General features: G+C 43.8%; 2 protein-coding genes across 2 annotated transcripts in view; one reads left to right on the forward strand and one right to left on the reverse strand.

Annotated features, from left to right (window-relative positions):
* LOC144698448 (uncharacterized) overlaps positions 1–19,691 on the reverse strand; it is an 85,123-nt gene that overhangs the window by 50,600 nt on the left and 14,832 nt on the right. Inside the window, exons 3-4 of the mRNA XM_078570389.1 lie at positions 9,741–9,752; positions 8,811–9,428 (exon numbers count right to left, since the gene is read on the reverse strand). Coding sequence (XP_078426515.1) covers positions 8,811–9,428; positions 9,741–9,752 — 630 coding nt within the window. The remainder of the gene's footprint in view (positions 1–8,810; positions 9,429–9,740; positions 9,753–19,691) is intronic.
* On the forward strand, positions 11,673–14,164 carry LOC144697210 (uncharacterized). The gene has a single exon (XM_078569103.1). It carries the CDS (start codon positions 12,092–12,094, stop codon positions 12,764–12,766), a length of 675 nt encoding a protein of 224 aa, XP_078425229.1. The 5' UTR covers positions 11,673–12,091; the 3' UTR covers positions 12,767–14,164.

A 19,691-nucleotide genomic window follows, 5' to 3' on the forward strand; every position in this document is an offset into this window, starting at 1 on the left:
ATTGTCCAGAGTATTGTGTTAATTTGTTGGATCTGTTTAAAATCTAAAATGTATTTTTGGACCGTGGCCTTAAAGGGGGTGTAACTGGGAGTCAGGTTAATTAGGGACTTTAGGAATTACAGAAGTAGTTAAGTCTCATGTATGTGCTTGACAGCTCTTATTTTGTTAATAAATATTTTAATTTAATTTTTCAAATGTCTAAAGGGCTTGGTGGGCTGATTACTTCTGAATTCAGTGCACACATCTTGAAATAAATACAAATTGCAAAATTGTTGTGATAACGCGACCAAGTTTCCCTCGTGGATTTGGTCTGCCAGGCACACATCATCTGCTGTGTCATTACAAATTGGGGGCTCTTTGTGGGATGTTTGAAAATCTTTGCTTGGTTTGGGGTTGGTGAATCTTAATGTTACGAGTATGAGAAGCACTTTTAATTCAGGAGTTGGTGCGAGGGATTTTTAAAGTGGTGAGATAAAATGGCTGTATTGATGGCTAATTCTTTTGGAATTAGATGATATAACTCTGGTTGGGTTACAAAAAGTACCTAAGGGTAAGTTAACAGAATTGGCGGATAAGTTGCGATTGAGGTTACCTCTAGGGGCAAAGAAAGCAAACATAGTTGAAGCGATAACACAGCATTTGAAGTTGGAAGTGATACCTGACACTAGTGAGTCACAGCTGGAGGTAGTGAGGCTTCAGTTACAAATGAAGAAGCTTCATTTTAAACAAGCAATGGAAATGAAAAAAAACCTTGAATTAGAGGCAGCAGAGAAAAAGGGCAGAGAAAGAGAAAGAAAGGGGAAAACAGAGAGTATTTCAAAGAGAAATAGAAATGCGGAAACTTGACCTCCAGGGAGGAAAGTTAGCAATGGAGGAGAGAGAGAAGGAAAGAGAAAGAGAGTACCAGCTTAAAAAGCTGGACTTTAAAAAAGAGGCCTCACATGCAGAGGAAGGTTCTAATGATGAAAAAAACCTTCTACCTAAAACCCAGCAAGGAGATGTTTAACTTTGTGCAAGCTCTTCTAAAGTTCAAATAAAGGGATGTGGAGGTGTTCTTTATTTCATTTGAGAAGATAGCTAATCAGATGAAGCGGCCACAAGGAAACTGGACATTGCTTTTACGGTCTAGGTTAGTGGGTAGAGCTCATGAGGTTTATGCTTCACTGTCAGAATAAGTGTCAGTGGATTATGATGTGGTAAAACAAAAGGCTATTTTGAGTGCATATGACTGGTTGCTGAGGCATACAGACAGAAGTTTAGGAATATAAGGAAACAGCCCGGGCAAACTTATATTGAGTTTGAGAGAGTAAAACAAAGTAATTTTGATCGGTGGATACGGTCATTAAAAGTAGAAACAACATATGCAGTTCTTAGAGAAGCAATTCTTTTGGAATAACTTAAATATTCAATTCCTTCAGTAATGAGAACTCATGTGGAGGAACAGAGGGTTAAAATGGTAAGTCAACAAGCAGAGATAGCTGATGTTTATGAGTTAGTTCATAGATCTAAACCTTCTTTTTGACACCCTTTTAAATCCAAGGAGGATATAAAGCGGGAAGGTGAAAGGAAGGTAGGTAGTCAGGGAAGAGAGGGAGTAGGTGGAAATTCCCAGGAAGTTTTTTCTCAGACTAAAAAGGAAAGTGCTGAAGGTAGAAGTGACACTCAAAAATTGAGGTGTTTTCATTGTAATAAAGTTGGGCACACCAAGTCAATGTGTTGGAAATTACAGGGAAAATCTGTTGCAATTATTGGGATGCAGAAAAGTTTTGGAAGTAAAAGTACTGTGGGTTCTGAGGTCCAGGCACAGAAAAACCACTGGTTTGTGGACAGGCAAAGCAGGAAAGAATCAGTGATAGGTAAAGAAATGGGAATGTGTTCATAATTTATCCAAGGGAGTTCTGAGGAGCAGATTGCAGAAATGTTTAAAGATTTTGTATGTGAAGGGGAAGTATTTCCATGTGTACAGGGTGGAGCAGGTAAAGATATTCAAATTCTAAGAGACACAGGGGCTAGTCAATCCTTAATGTTATGGGATAGTGATATTTGTTGTTCAGAGGGGCTATTGCAGTGAGGTTCATGGAGACACCACACCTATTCCATTGTGGAAGGTAAATTTAAAGAGTAAGTGGAAAACAGGTGAGGTGATTGTTGGAGTAATGGAAAAATTGCCCATTGCAGGGGTTCAATTTATTTTGGGTAATGATAAAGCTGGGTCACAAATATGGGTGATGCCTACAGTAGTTGAGCAGCCTGTAGAGGTGCTTTCAACAGAAGTGATGCAGAAAGAGCATCCTGGATTTTTTCCCGATTGTGTGGTAATGGGATCACAAGCTCACAGGTTGAAACGAGAAGAAGAGGAAGTTAAAAGGCAGGGAAAATGTGTTGAAGTTCAATTGGCTGATACAATCTTTGATAAGATTAACCGGGAAGAAAGAATGGACGAGAATGTGGGTGAAGTGTTTAGCTCAAGGCAGTTGATAGAGTTAAAGCAAATGGATCCACGAATAAAAGTTATATCAGACAACTTCCTCAGAAACAGAGGCAAAATGCATTCATTCCTTAAGGATAATGTGTTAATGGACTGATGAAGCACTCCATGCCCAAATGCAACAAGACCTGGACAATATCCAGGCTTGGGCTGACAAGTGGCAAGTAACATTCACGTCATACAAGTATCAGGCAATGACTATCTCCAACAAGAGAGAATCCAACTGTTGCCCCTTGATGTTCAATGGCATTACCATCATTGAATCCCCCACTATCAACATCCTGGGGGTTACCATTGACCAGAATCTGAATTGGACTAGCCATATAAATCCGGTGGCAAGAGCAGGTCAGAGGCTAGGAATCATGCAATGGATAACTCACTTCCTGATTCCCCAAAGCCTGTCTGCCATCTACAAGGCACAAGTCAGAAGTGTGATGGAATACTCCTCACTTGCCTGGATGAGTGCAGCTCCCACAACACTCAAGAAGCTGCACACCATCCAGGACAGAGCAGTCCGCTTGATTGGCACCACATCCAAAAACTCCCTCCACCACTGATGCACAGTAGCAGCAGTGTGTACCATCTACAGGATGCGCTGCAGGAATTCACCAAGGCTCCTCAGACAGCACCTTCCAAACCCACGACCACTACCACTTAGAAGGACAAGGGCAGCAGATAGATGGGAACACCACCACCTGGAAATTCCCCTCCAAGTCACTCCCATCCTGACTTGGAAGTATATTGCTGTTCCTTCACTGATGCTGGGTCAAAATCATGGAGCTCCCTTCCTAACAGCACTGTGGGTGTACCTACACCACATGGGCTGCAGCAGTTCAATAAGGCAGCTCACCCCACCTTCTGAAGGGCAACCAGGGATGGGCAATAAATGCTGGCCCAGCCAACGAAGCCCACATCCCGTGAACGAATTTTTAAAAGTGACGATTGTATCAACTTTCAGCAGATGAAAAATAGATGGAAGTGCATCAGATTGTTATACCATCAGGATATAAAAATGAGATACTGAGAATAGCTCATGAAATTCCAATAGAGTGACATCTAGGAATTAGAAAGGCACAGATGAAAATACAAAAACATTTTCATTGGCCTTGATTACATAGAGATGTAGTCAAATGCTGTAGAACATGTTACACATATCAGGTAATAGGGAAATCACAAGCAGTGATTGAGCCAGCACCTTTAATTCCAATTCAAGAATTTAAGGAACCTTTTACTAGGGTCATGATTGATTATGTAGGATCCCTCCCTAAGACTAAAAGTGGAAATCAGTACTTGCTGACAATAATGGATGTGTCTACAAGGCTTCCTGAAGCAATACCTTTGAGAAATATTACAACAAAGAGCATTGTGGATGAGTTGACTACATTTTTTTTACGAGATATGGTTTACCATAAGAAATACAGTCAGATCAGGGTTCAAATTTCATGTCACAGCTGTTTAACGAAGTCATGAGCAGTTTGGTGATAAATAGTTTAAGTCAACAGCTTACCATCCTGAGTCACAAGGGGCTTTGGAATGATGGCTTCAAACTTTAAAAAACAAGACGAGGGTATATAATCAGGATGATCCACAGGTTTGGGATAGGGGAATTCCTTTCTTGTTATTTGCTATTAGGGATGTTCCGAATGCATTGACTGGATTTAGTCCTTTTGAATTAGTCTATGGTCATGAGGTAAGGGGACCACTAAATTTAATTTGTGAGAAATTAATGGTTCAAAATTCGGAAACGACTCTCCTGGATTATGTATCAAACTTCAAAGACAGATTGGACAGAGCATTTGAGTTAGTGAGGGATAATTTAAAGATAGCTCAACAAGTGATGAAAGTGAAGGCAGTTAGGAGAGCCACAGCTCATAGTTCTGTTTCTGGGGGAAAGGTTAGTTTTGTTACCAGTACTGGGCGACTCATTAAAGGCAGGGTTTAGTGTGCCTTACAGGATTGAAAAGTACCTGAGTGAAGTAAATTATTTAATAAATACCCCAGATAGAAGAAGGAAGCAGAGGGTGTATAATGTAAATGTGCTTAAAAAGGGAAAAGACCAAAAAGAGGTGGTAGACAAGGAGAAAGAGGAAGAAATGGGGGATTCTGAAATTGATTTTCCTCTAATCAAATTGGAATAATGAGGGGTACTTCACAAATTAAATGTAATATTGAGCTACCTTCCAAGACAAGTGTCAAAGTGATTTGGAGAAGCTATCGCAGTCACACAAAGCTATTTGTGGCAACAAGCTGGGGAGGAATAGCCAGTTAATTACTGTGGCAGAATTATTGGAGTTTTACCCAAAAAAAAACACAGGAGAGGTTTTTAGATCTTTCCTCTTGGCAGCTTAGGATACTTCTGCTGGCTACTGCTATCACAAAACCCTGGCCATCTGGTCAGCAGCCAATCAAACACCATTGCGAGGCAGTTCTCCCTTAAACCATATCCTTTCTGGCACCATCGTCCAACCTGGCACACGCTGTTCCAAGAAGTAGCAACATTGTAGATTTTCTCTTCCTGCTTCAGGAAACATGTTTTCTTTTTAAATTGCAGCCACTGTAGGTTATTGAAGCTACTGTCCAATCTTAAAGTCACAGTCCAAGAAATTTTTTTTAAAAGTTCCTTACATAATGCATGCATCTGGCGTACCACAGGGATCTGTGCTGGGTCCCCTATTATTCGTCATTTGTATAAACGACAGAGATGACTATGTAGGGGGTAGGATTAGTAAGTTTGCAGATGACACAAAGATTGGCTGGGTGGTTAACAGTGAGGTTGAGTGTCTTGGGCTACAGGAAGATATAGACGGGATGGTCAAATGGGCAGATAAGTGGCAGATGGAATTTAACCCTGAAAAGTGTGAGGTGATACACTTTGGAAGGAGTAATTTGACAAGGAAGTATTCAATGAACGGCATGACACTAGGAAGTTCTGAGGAACAAAGGGACCTTGGCATGAGTGTCCATAGATCTCTGAAGGCAGAGGGGCATGTTAGTGGGGTGGTGAAAAAGGCATATGGGACACTTGCCTTTATCAATCGAGGCATAGATTACAAAAGTAGGGAGGTCATGTTGGAGTTGTATAGAACATTGGTGAGGCCACAGCTGGAGTGCTGTGTGCAGTTCTGGTCGCCACATTATAGGAAGGATGTGATTGCACTGGAGGGGGTGCAGAGGAGATTCACCAGGATGTTGCCTGGGATGAAACGTTTAAGTTATGAAGTGAGGTTGGATAGACTTGGATTGTTTTTGTTGGAGCAGAGAAGACTGAGGGGCGACCTGATCGAGGTGTGCAAGATTATGAGGGGCATGGACAGGGTGGATAGGGAGCAGCTGTTCCCCTTAGTTAAAGGGTCAGTCACGAGGGGACATAAGTTCAAGGTGAGGGGCAGGAGGTTTAGTGGGGATGTGAGGAAAAACTTTTTTACGCAGAGGGTGGTGACGGTCTGGAATGTGCTGCCTGGAAGGGTGGTGGAGGCGGGTTGCATCACATCCTTTAAAAAGGTACCTGGGTGAGCACTTGGCACGTCACAACATTCAAGGATATGGGCCAAGTGCTGGTAAATGGGATTAGGTAGGTAGGTCAGGTGTTTCTCACGTGTCGGTGCAGACTCGATGGGCCGAAGGGCCTCTTCTGCAGTGTGTGATTCTGTAATGTAATAATGCGAGTATATAGATAAGTATAGTAGGTAGTGTAAGATGGGTTAAGAAAATGAAGCCATCATTTTAAATTATGATGTTTCATTTTCTCATGAGGAGGGAGGTGTCATGAAAACATGATCATTTTCATAATATCTTTCTGGTTTATTGTGAAGTAGGTTTATGGGGGTAAGTATAGTTGGGTCTGTCTGTCTGTGATTTAGTTACATTTGGAGTCAAGTAGACTGCAAGCTTTTACTCATCAAAAGAAACTAAGTGCTTGATATGCTAATGAGTAAACATAGATGCTGGCTTAGCATGTAAGGTGTGAAAGGAATTTGCATTTTTAGATATACAGATGATGGGAGATTTGGATTTCAAAGGGATTTTAGTCTGTTTACAACCAGCCAGATAAGCAAGGTTAAGGAATGTGTTCATTTTTCCCAAAGTTTACTGACAATAAATAGCAGCAACATAAAAGTTTATATATTGTGAGGAAGATACAGTTTCAAAGACATATGAAACAATAAAATTTACGTATTAAAAGAGAGAAATGTATACAAAGGATGATGAGGCTACGTGCCAGGAGGAGACTCTGTGAGATTGAACAGAAGTGTGTGAAATAGCCTTAATGAAGCCTCCCACATTTGTGCATAAATCTGCTGTCTACTGAAACTGAAGCTGGAGAAAAGCCATTTGGAATTCCACTGTCCAGAGTATTGTGTTAATTTGTTGGATCTGTTTAAAATCTAAAATGTATTTTTGGACCGTGGCCTTAAAGGGAGTGTAACTGGGAGTCAGGTTAATTAGGGATTCTAGGAATTACAGTAGTAGTTGTAGTCTTATGTATGTGCTTGACAGCTCTTATTTTGTTAATAAATATTTTAATTGAATTTTTTAAATGTCCAAAAGGCTTGGTGGGCTGATTACTTCTGAATTCAGAGCATGCATCTCGAAATAAATACAAATTACAAAACCATTGTGATAGCGCGCCCAAGTTTCCCTCGTGGATTTGGTCTGCCTGGCACACATCATCTGCCGCGTCACAACAGGATGTGTGTGTGTGTGTGCAAGGGTAATTAAACTGGGGAGCTGGGGTAGGTTAGTAAAGATAGCTTGTCTGTGGGAACTGAGAGATGAAAGGTAAAGGTGCTAGATGCACGCATTGGTCAAGAGAGGCTATGGTGAAGTTGGAATTACAAGTAAATAAGTTGGGTTTTAAAATTTGTATGAGGTAACAGGTAAGGACTTGACTTTTCGGCTGCCAAACTTCAAAAGGAGTTTAAGGGACTTTCACAACTTACAAAGCTTTCATAAGTAAACAAGGGAAGGTTATTAAATTTTATTTCACCTGAAAGCGGAGGCAATAGGAAGACATAAAAGATTTTTATATTTTGGAAAAGTTGAACCATCTGCACCCAAACTACGTTAAACAATCAAATTAAAAACAAACGCACAGCCAGTCATGGAATTTAATTTAATGTTCGCTAATTAGCAATAAAACCCCAAGTAGGGGGTTCCCCCAGGATTCTTACAGTTCACACCTTGAGGGTGAGGAGTTCTCTCTCACCGACTCCTCACTCAAATCCGCTCTGTTATTTTCTAGTTTTGTTTTGACCCCACCTGGGGTAACATCTACTCGATCTTTTCTTCTCCTGAAGGAGTGCTGTGAGTTCTAGGTTACTCGTACATAAGGACACATGCTTCAAGCAACAAATCAAGCATGGATGTAAAAGATTCTCCAGCTCTCTCTTCACCCCTATCTAACTTGTGGACAGTTCTTACCGAGTATTATTTCCCATGTTACTTTAAGTTTTTGACCACGACACGTGTGTTTAATTCTATCCTGATTGTTTTAAAGTCAGTTTTGCTATGGAGTATGCGCCAATGCTTTCACGATATCAAAACGTTGTTTCATTTCCCCGGCCGTGTAAACTATTTCATGTCACGGTGTTTGTCAATTAGCTGCACATCTTTGGGACCTGATCTTCAGTACAATTTCATCGTGCATTTACACGCTATTTGCTTCATACGTGACGTGACAAATCGCATCTGCGCACTTGCACCAGTATTCCAATGTCATGCCGCATAGTCTTAACTTTCAGGTTTGCTTATCGAAAGATTGAAGCCTGTCTTTGTTTCCGTCTGTCCGTTCCGGTCCTGATATTTCAGGTAGTGGCCAGGCTTTCAAAGGTGGTTTTCTTCAAAACGAAGTTCATAGGCAAGGGTGCAAATATCTCCGAGAGAAAGCAATCAATTTATTCATCTCATCTACACATTCCAAACTTTCACTAGAATGCAGACCAGGTTCATATATATTCCATTGAACTACACCCAAGGTGCATTATTCCAATTCCTTTACTGTCCAATACAATGTTTTCATAATATCTTCAAAACAGAAATCAAACATTCCCATTGAATTTCAGGTGTTGACATGTTTTGTTTGATCATATATTTCCGATGTCAGGCTGGGCTTGTTCTCCTTGGGGAAAAGGAGGTTGCGGGGAAATCTGATAGAGGTGTACAGGATTATGACAGGTTTAGATAAAGCGGACAAAATTCAGCTGTTCCTACTGACTGAGGGTACCAGGACTCAGAGACATAGACTTCAGGCAAGTTCGGTTCAAACCTGGATGTGATTAACAACAGCAATAACAGCAGAATCCAACCCCTGTAATCACTTGTGAACTCGCTGGTGTCTCAGCAGGTGGGCTGACCGAGTGAATCCCTTTCCACACACAGAGCAGGTGAATGGCCTCTCCCCAGTGTGAACTTGCTGGTGTCTCAGCAGGTGAGAGGAAGTAGTGAATCCCTTCCCACACTCAGTGCAGGTGAATGACCTCTCCCCAGTGTTAACTCGCTGGTGTCTCAGCAGTTGAGAGAAAGTAGTGAATCCCTTCCCACACTCAGAGCAGGTGAACGGCCTCTCTCCAGTGTGAACTCTCTGGTGTCTCTGCAGGCTGCATGACTGATTGAATCCCTTACCGCACACGGAGCAGGTGAACGGCCTCTCCCCAGTGTGAACTCTCTGGTGTCTCTGCAGGCTGCAGGACTGAGTGAATCCCTTTCCACACACGGAGCAGGTGAACGGTCTCTCCCCGGTGTGAACTCGCTGGTGTGTCAACAGGTTGATTGACTGAGTGAATCCCTTCCCACACACGGAGCAGGTGAACGGCCTCTCCCCGGTGTGAATGTGTCGATGTGTTTGCAGCTCCGATGGAGACCGGTATCCCTTCCCACAGTCCTCACATATCCATGGTCTCTCCATGGTGCAGGTGTTCTTGTATATCTGTAGGTTTGGCAATCAATTGAAGCCTCGCCCATACACAGAACACATGTAGTATTTCTCCCCACTGTGAATGGTACGTTCTTTTTTCAGGCTGTGTAACTGGTTAAAGTTCCTTCCACAGTCATTGCTCTGGAACACTCTCACTCGGTATGTGTGTCTCGGTGCTTTTCCAGTCACACTAATGTTTAAAATCTTTTGAAGAAGACAGAAAAGACAAACATTTCTCCTTCTCGATTCAAAGGCCGATGATATTCGACTCCCATGAATTGAGTGACTCCGTCAGATCTTGATGTGATGTTTTGAGAATTTTGTCTGCGAATCCTTTACCTTCTGGTAATCCTGTAAAAGGAGTTTTCAAAAGTCATCACTGTCAGTTCAGGACAGAAATTCAGAACAGGCAATTCTAGTTTCTATGGAACATTCCTTCTGCTCTCGTTCCCTTGAAATTATAAATCTTTGACCTATACACTCTCCCTCCATCTCACTCTGTTGTAGCAAATATACACTCTCCCAATTCTTCTGTAGTTGCTAACTCATGCTGGTTAACAGATCCATTTACAGCGCTTCTCTCTCTTTTTGATATATATATGTATATGACTAAAAATTCATGTAATATAAACTGTATTACGTGGTACATGGGAGATGTGAGGAAGAACTTTATTTAGGCAGAATATGGTCATGTCCTGGAACTCGCTGCCTATGAAGATGGTCGAGGCAGAAATGATCAATCATTTTAACATAAAATTGGATGGGCACGCAAAGGAAATAAACTTCCAGGGCTATGGGGATTTAGAAGGAGAACTGGACTGACTGGAAAGCTCTACAGAGACTCAGCTTGGACTCAAGTTGCCAAAATGGACTCCTTCTGTGTCTTAACATCTCTATGTTTAGAAATGTATGCAGTACAATATTACTAGTCTAGAAATTAAATAAGTGTACTTAATTAGAGAGCTATAAATAATATGCACCATACACACTAGACATATCTACAACCTATATTAATTTACTATCCCCTTAAATGTCAGCCATCTCCTGGGGAAACCGCCCCTTCAATTGTGAACATTAGGAAAGTGACCATCCTTTTAGACAAATAAACGTGTCAAGCTGAGAGAGCAAAGAATGTCAAAGTCTTTAAGAGAGAGAGATAACTGAGCCAACCTTTCCAGAGTCTGCACCCTCCCTGGATTCACTTCCAGTTCCTGCAAAATCAACAATTTACCCCTAAAATTGAGACAAGAAATGGAAAGGAGGGGAAACATTGATTCCCTCACAGATGTAGCCTAGAGGAGGAAGTTTCAGACTGAGGCTCACAGTCCAACTTCCGCATTATGACGTCAACAGCGGAACCCTTCCTGCATCAGCCAATCGGAATCACTCTGCTCCGCGGTGACGTCCTCGGGTCCCAGGCTGCAGGGCCAGGCGCGGGTCCCGCCCCCACCCATTGTCCCCCCTCCCCCTTCCACCTCCTCGAGCCAAGGTTTCCAGGCAACCGGCTTGACGGCTCCGGCCAGAGCGAGAAGCGGCGAACTTCCCCCCCCCCCACCACCACCCACCTCTCTCTCTCTCTATTGGTCAAAAATAAATCGAGCGCGACAGCTGGCGGCAGCCGCCACTGCGCCTGCTCCGGACGGCTCGGGGTGGGGGGGGGTGGTCAGCAGCGCTTTCTGCGCCTGCGCGCTGGGCTGCCAGCTGGTGGAGGAGGGGAAGAGACTTGACAAAATGTCTTCCCCATTTTCCTGCTAAATCTTCCTCACACCCCCACCCCTGTATCTCTAATCAAGTGATACAATCCTCTATAGTACTCACAGTTTTTTGCCCAGTAATATAGATCTACATAGAGGCCAGCATGAAGATTTTCAGGTCTGTGTGCCCAGTGCAGAAGGCAGTCAGCATGGATCAGTCAATCAGCTTAAGTAGAATGGGGAGGGTGAATATTAGGGACAGCAGAGTAAGAATGGAGGGAGAGAGTGTGCGATGGAGATTTCCAGCTTTTGGGTGGGTGGGCGGGTGGAACGAGAGAGGAAATCATGTTTTATAAAAACTAGAATACCTGGAAAAACTCAGCAGGTCTGGCAGCATCTGCGGAGAGGAACACAGTTAACGTTTCGAGTCCGAATGACCCTTCAACGGAACTGTTCTGCCAGACCTGCTGAGTTTTTCCAGGTATTTTTGTTCTTGTTTTGGATTTCCAGCATCCGCAGTTTTTTTTGCTTTTTTCATAAAAACTAGAATTGCCTGCCCTGAATTTCTCTCCTGTACTGACCGTGATGACTTTTGTCAACTCCTTTTGCAGGGCATTGGAAGAGGGCAATTGGCAAGTCAGAAATCTCCAAGGTAACGCCATGACCAGATCCGACAGAGTCACTCGATTCATCAGGACCGGAATTTCATCAGCGTCCGCATCTACGAGGAGAAATGTTGGTCTGTTCTGCCTGCTTCAAAAGTCTTGAAAATCAGTGTGACTGGAAAAGCACCGAGACGCGTGCACACACACACACACACACACCCCCGGATTAGAGTGTTCCAGTGGACTGACTGAGGGGAAAGAGGTTTAACCAGTTAGACAGCCTGAAAAAAACATCGCACCATTCATAGTGGGGAGAAACTGTACACGTGTCCTGTGTGGAGACAAGGCTTCAACTGATTGTCCAACCTGGAGACACCAGGGCGTCCGCACCATGGAGAAACCGTGGAAGTGTGAGGACTGTGGGAAGGGATTCCCATCCCCATCTGCACTGGAACCTCACCGACGCGTTCACACTGGGGAGAGGCCGTTCCCCTGCTCTGTGTGTGGGAAGGGATTCAGTCAGTCTTCCCACCTGCTGACACACCAGCGAGTTCACACCGGGGAGAGGCCATTCACCTGCTCTGAGTGTGGGAAGGGATTCAATAATTCATCCCACCTGCTGACACACAAGCGGGTTCACAGCGGGGAGAGGCCGTTCACCTGCCCTGACTGTGGGAAGGGATTCAGTGATTCATCTACCCTGCGGAAGCACCAGCGAGTTCACACCGGGGAGAGGCCGTACACCTGCTCTGAGTGTGGGAAGGGATTCATTCAGTCATCTCACCTGGTGACACACCAGCAGGTTCACACTGGGGAGAGGTCATTCACCTGCTCCATGTGTGGGATGGGATTCACTCAGTCATCACATTTGCTGAGGCACCAGCGAGTTCACACTGGGGAGAAGCCGTTCACCTGCTCTGAGTGTGGGAAGGGATTCAGTGATTCAAGCTCTCTACTGACACACCTGCGAGTGCACACAGGGGAGAGACCGTTCACCTGCTCCGTGTGTGGGAAGAGGTTCACTCAGGTGTCCAACCTGCTGAGACACCAACGAGTTCATAAGTGATTACAGGGGTTGGATTCTGCAGTTGTTGTTGCTTTTAATCACCTCCAGGACTAAACCATGTTCATTGTGACACTTGGTGAAGTGGGAGGGTCAGAGGGTTTCTTTCTGCTGGGCTGGCTGGTCTCACAACTTTGCTTCCAGTGGCTGATGCTCTTTGAGCCTGGGAGTGCACATTTCCACAAAAGCTGATGAAGGACATTTATTTTATCCTGAACAGTAAACAGTGTTTTTCCTACCACTACAGGTAGATCACAAATAAATACATTTGTCTCTGTTCCATTGAGTCTACAGCACAGGGCCAGGCCAGTCAGCACGATTGCTCTATGTAAGTATTTACGCTCCACATGAGCCTCCACCCACCCCTTTTCATCTCCTCCATCAGCATATCCTTCTATTTCTATATCCCTCGTGTATGTATCTAGCTTCTCCTTAAATATATTCATGCTATTCACCACAACCACTCGCTGTGGTAGTGAGTTCCACATTCTCACCACTCGCTGGGTAAAGAGGTTTCTCATGAAATCCCTATTGGATTATTGAACCCCTTCATCATCTTAAAGACTTCCATCAGGTCACCCTTCAGTCTTCTCTTTTCCAGAGAAAAGCAGCCCGAGCCTTTCCTGAGGGTTAAATGCTCTCAGTTCTGGTATTATTCTTGTGAATCTTTGTTGCCCCTTCTCCAATTCCTCTATTTCCTTTTCCTAAATGGAGATCACAAATGTTGACAGTACTCCCAGTGTAGTCTAACCATGGTTCTAAACAAGTTGAACATAAACTCCCTGCTTTTCAATTCTATCCCTCCAGAATGGAACCCTATATATGGGCCCCACACTTTAGGAAAGATGTGAAGTGCTCAGAGAGGATGCAGAGGAGATTTACGAGAACGGCACCAGGTATGAGAGACTTCAGTTAGTAGGAGAGTCTGGAGCAGCTGAAATTGCTTTCTTTTGATCACAGAGTATTAGGGTAGAGAAGGAGGCCATTTGGCCCATCGAATACATGCCAGCTGTCAATAGAGCATACTGGTCAGTCCCATTCTATTCCTGTTACCCTGCAAGTATATTTCTCTCAACTCTCAAGTGTTCAACTAATTTCCTTTTGAAATCGTTCATCATCTCTGCTTCCACCGCCCTCTAAGGCAGTGAGTTCCAGGTCATTGCCACTCACTGTGTAAAAATGTTCTTCCTCACATCATCCCTACATCTCCTGTCCAGAACCTTAAACCTGTGCCTCCTTACCCTTGTATCATCAACGAATGGGAACAGCTTTTCTCTGTCCACCTTATCTAAACCTGTCATAACCTTGTACACCTCTATCAAATCTTCTCTCAACCTCCTTCGCTCCTCGTAGAGCCACTCAACCTGACATCTGAAATAAAGAACAAACAAAATATGTTAATACCTGAAATCATCTGGGGATGCTTATTTTCTGTTCTGAAGTTATGATAAAAATATTGTACTTGACAGTAAAGGAACTGGAATAGCTCAACGAGAGTGTAGTTCAATGGAATTTCTCAATCTGGTACCCATATACATTGTGGTGGATTCAAGAAAGTGCAGAGACGAATCAGTTGATAGATTTCAATTGGAAAGTTCTGTATCCTTTACTTTTTTTTGATATAGAAAAACACATTTGAAAGCGTATCTGCACCCCGGCTCTCCAAATGAGTATTATGACTTAGTGCCATTGCCCTGCCTTTTCCCCATACCCTTGCACATTGTTTCTATTCAAATAATCATCTAATGTCCTCTTGAATGCCTTGATTGAACCTGCCTCCACCACACTTCCAGGCAAAGCATTCCAGACCCGAGCCACGCATTGCGTGAAGTATCAGGGCCATACTGGGGCAGATCAGCGAAGGTTTTGAGACTCTCACCCACTTTGACCTTTTGATGAGATCACCTGAAAGTGAAGAACATGTGGCGTGATTTTGGGACGCCGGTGTGAATGTGCAGCTGTGATTTGTTGCATGTGGAGCAACGAACACGGGGAAATGCACACTGAACCTGCACTGCAGAACGGGTCCCGGACATGCGCAGCTCCTTGACTTTTTTTTTTTGCAAAAATATACTTTATTCACAAAATATCTTCAACAACATTTCAAACCATTTCAAAATCACCAACACAAAAATACAATCAGGTTCAACTTTTACAACGTGTATCACGAAATGCATTGATACAAAAAAATGAATATTACAATCATTTGCAGACATTCATTTTGAGCTGTACAGCCTGAGGGGATTTAAACAGTTCCCAGCCCCAGACATACGCAGCTCCTCGACACCCAGCATGACATGAAATGGTTCATGTGGGGCCTGGGCACTGAGACAACATTTTGACGTCACCAAGGCACTGACACACACCCCAAGGAGAAACTGACTTTAAAAACAATCAAGAGAGAATTGCAGCTCTGGAATCCGCGTTATAGGAAGGATGTGATTGCACTAGAGAGAGTGGAGAGGAGATTTACCAGGATGTTGCCTGGGCTGGAGAGTTTTAGTTATGAGGGGAGATTGGATAGACTGGGGTTATTTTTAATTGGTGGGGTGGTAAATAATGAGGAGGATAGCCTTAGATTACAGGAGGATATAGACAGGCTGGTCAGATGGGCTAATCAGTGGCAAATAGAAGTTAATCCGGATAACTGTGAGGTGATGCACTTGGGCAGGACAAACAAGGCACGGGAATACACGATGAATGGTAGGACCCTGGGAAGTACCGATGATCAGAGGGACCTTGGTGTGCATGTCCACCGGTCCCTTAAGGTAGCGGAACAGGTGGAAAAGGTGGTTTAAGAAGGCATATGGGATACTTGCTTTCATTAGCCGAGGCATAGAATATAAGAGCAGGGAGGTTATGCTGGAACTATATAAAATGCTGGTTAGGCCACAGCTAGAGTATTTCGTGCAGTTCTGGAATCCGTATTATAGGAAGGATGTGATTGCACTGGAGAAAGTGCAGAGGAGATTTACCAGGATGTTGCCTGGGCTGGAGAGTTTTAGTTATGAGGAGAGATTGGATAGACTGGGGTTATTTTCTCTGGAGCAGAGGAGATTGAGGGGGGACAAGATTGAGGTGTGTAAAATTATGAGGGGCATAGGTAGAGTAGACAGGAAGGAACTTTTCCCCTTGGTGGAGGGATCAATAACCAAGGGGCATAGATGTAAGGCAAGGGGCAGGAGGTTTAGGGGGGATGCGAGGAAGAATTTTTTCACCCAGAGGGTGGTGGGAATCTGGAACTCACTGCCTGAAAGGATGGTAGAGGCAGAAACCCTCATAACATTGAAGAAGTTTTTGGATGTGCACTTGCGGTGCCAAGGCATACAAGGCTATACTTGTTTGACTGGTGCAGACTCGATGGGCCGAAGGATCTTTTTCTGTGCTGTAGACCTCTATGACTGTGACTATGAGAATTAAACACACTGGTCATGGTCAGTAAAATGGATAAAAGTTTGGGTTGGGACAGTTAAAAGGCTTGGGAGAAATAATAAGACCATAAGACGTAGGAGCAGAAGCAGGCCATTTGACCCATTGAGTCTGCTCCACCGTTCAACGAGATCATGGCTGATCAGATAATCCTCAACTCCGCTTTCCTGCCTTTCCCCCATAACCCTTGATTCCCTTACTGATTTAAAATCTGTCTATCTCAGCCTTGAATATATTTAATGACCCAGCCTCTACAGCCCTCTGCGGTAAAGAATTTCACAGATTCACTACCCACTGAGAGAAGAAATTTCTCCTCTTCTCTGTTTTAAATGGTTGCAACCCTTTACTCTGAGATTACGGCCCTAGACTCTCCCACACGGGGAAACAACCTCTCAGTGTCTACCCTGTCAAGCCCCCTAAGCATCTTATATGTTTCAATACTCGATAGGAACTGTCCACAAGTTGGATAGGGGTAAAGGGAGAGAGCTGGAGAATCTTGTACACCCCGGCGTGATCTGTTGCTTGAAGCATATGTCCTTATGCATGAGTAACTTAGAACTCACGGCGCTCCTTCAGGAGAAGAAAAGATCGAGTAGATGTTACCCTAGGTGGGGCCTGAATAGAAGTGGAAAATAACAGCGGAATTGAGTGGTGGGTCGGAGAGACAATACTCGTCCCCCTCAAGGTGTGGACTGTAAGAATCCTGGGGGTCCCCCTCCTTCAGGTTTTCTTGCTAATTAGCAAACATTACATTCTATGACTGGCTGTGCATTTATTTTTAATTTGGTTGTTACACTCCTCCTGTTTCTATCCCTGTTGTGATTACGCTCTGGGTAAGGATGGTTGACAGGTGACAGAATAGGAAACCATGATTTGGGTCTTCATGGACCAAATGTTTTATTGACCTGAAAGGTGTAAAAGGAACATGCAAACAAGGAGCAGGAGCAGGCCATTCGGCCCTTTGAGCCTGCTCTGCCATTTAATAGGATCATGGCTGACCTCGTAGTAACCTGAACTCTGCGTCCTGCCTACCCCCGATAGCCTATCACCCCCTTGCTTACCAAGAATCTATCCGCCTCTGCCTTAAAAATATTCAAGGCTCTGCTTCCCCCGCTTTTTCAGGAAGAGAGTTCCAAAGTCTCAGAGCCCTCAGAGAAAAGGTTTTGCCTCATCTCCATTTTAAATGGGCGACCCCTTAATTTTAAACAGTAACCACGAGTTCTAGACTCTCCCACAAGAGGAAACATCCTCTCAACATCCACCCTGTCAAGACCCCTCAGCATCTTATAAGTTTCAATCGAGTTGCCTCTTACTCTTCTAAATTCCAGCGGATACAGGCCCGGCCTGTCCAACCTTTCCTCATGAGACAACCTTGCCCATTCCGGGTATTAGTCTGGTAAACCTTCTCTGAACTGCTTCCAACACATCTACCTCCTTCCTTAAGTAAGGTGACCAATACTGTACGCAATCCTAGTGCTCTGTACAACTGAAGCATAACCTCCCTACTTTTGTATTCAATTTCCTCACAATAACTGTTAACATTCACAGAATCACAGAATTTTAACGGCACAGGAGGAGGCCATTCAGCCCATCATGTCTGCACCCCGGCTCTCCAAATGAGTATTATGACCTAGTGCCATTGCCCTGCCTTTTCCCCATACCCTTGCACATTGTTTCTATTCAAATAATCATCTAATGTCCTCTTGAATGCCTCAATTGAACCTGCCTCCACTACACTTCCAGGCAATGCATCCCAGACCCGAACCATTTGTTTTTCTCACATCACATTTGCTCCTTTTGCAAATCACTTTAAATCTGTGATCTTTAAAGCTTCAGATCTCCCTAACTACTCTGTCCAGCTCCCTGATGATTTTGAACATCTCCATCAAATCTCCTCTTAGCCTCCTCCTCTCCAAGGAGAACAGTCCCAACCTCTTCAATCTCCGTAACTGAAGTTTCTCATCCCTGGAACCATTCTCGTAATCCTCTTCTGCACTCTCTCCAATGCGTTCACATCCTTCCTATAATGTGACGCCCAGAACTGTACACAATACTCTCGCTGAGGTCTAACGAGTGTCTTATATAAATTCAGCATAACCTCCTTGCTTTTGTACTCTATGCCCCTATTACCTATGGTCTGAACAGGAGTGCTGTGTTTGGCTGCAGTAGAGAGCTTCAGTTGGACACTGGTGACTGAGGGAGGTTAAGGGTTAAATTCTATCTAAAATCTAGTCGTTCTTTAATTTAGCAATTAACTAAAAGTTGCTGTTAGGGTTGGAAGAAGGTGAGTTTTATTCCAGCCTTAAAACAGGCCTCAAACAGGCTCCGCTTGCAATTGTAACTAGTTAATTAGATAACTGGCTTAATCAGGTTTTCAGAGGCTCGGTTCAGAGAGTATAAAAGTAGGTTATGTTATAGTGCTGACTTTGTCTGGAGTGGAGTGCTGTGTTTGGCTGCAGTCGAGAGCTTCAGTTGGAGTTTGGTGACTGAGGGAGTTTAAGGGTTAAATTAAGGGTGAAATTCTATCTAAAGCCTAGTCTTTCTTTAATTTAGCAATTAGCTAAAAGTTGCTGTTAGGGTTGGAAGAAGGTGAGTTTTAGACCGGAGTGGAGAGGCCAGTGAGAGCGGTATAAAAGGGTGCGAGAAACACAGGCCGAGGCCGGGGAGGAGAAGTGTACCCTCAGGACCTTCAGGCAATGGAGTTCGAAGTGACCTCACAATTCAAAAAGTGACGTGACGCAGGGGAGGCGGCTGATTGGTCAGTAGAATCAGGTGAGTATTTCTACTTCTACTTTTTCTACGAATTAATCAAAAGACTATCAAGGATAGTCAGCATGGCTTTGTCAGACGGAGGTCATGCCTAACCAATTTGATCGAATTTTTTGAGGAGGTGACCAGGTGTGTAGATGAGGGTAGTGCAGTTGATGTAGTTTATAGGGGCTTCAGCAAAGCCTTTGACAAGGTCCCACATGGGAGACTTATAAAGCAGGCAAATACACATGGGATACAGGGTATTTTGATAAGGTGGATTCAAAATTGGCTTTGTTGGAGGAGACAGAGGGTGATGACAGAAGGCTGCTTTAGTGACTGGAAGTCCGTGTCCAGTGGCGTACCACAGGGATCTGTGCTGGGTCCCCTATTATTCATCATTTATATAAATGACATAGATGACTATGTGGGGGGTAGGATTAGTGAGTTTGTGGATGACACAATGATTGGCCGGGTGGTTAACAGTGAGGTTGAGTGTCTTGAGCTACAGGAAGATGTAGACGGGATGGTCAAATGGGCAGATAAGTGGCAGAAGGAATTTAACCCTGAAAAATGTGAGGTGATACACTTTGGAAGGAGTAATTTGACAAGGAAGTATTCAATGAATGGCATGACACTAGGAAGTTCTGAGGAACAAAGGGACCTTGGCGTGTGTGTCCATAGATCTCAGAAGGCAGAGGGGCATGTTAATGGAGTGGTGAAAAAGGCATTTGGGACACTTATCTTTATC

The sequence above is a fragment of the Cetorhinus maximus genome, chromosome 23 (genome assembly GCF_964194155.1).
Source record: "Cetorhinus maximus chromosome 23, sCetMax3.hap1.1, whole genome shotgun sequence".
Classification (NCBI taxonomy): Eukaryota; Metazoa; Chordata; class Chondrichthyes; order Lamniformes; family Cetorhinidae; genus Cetorhinus; species Cetorhinus maximus.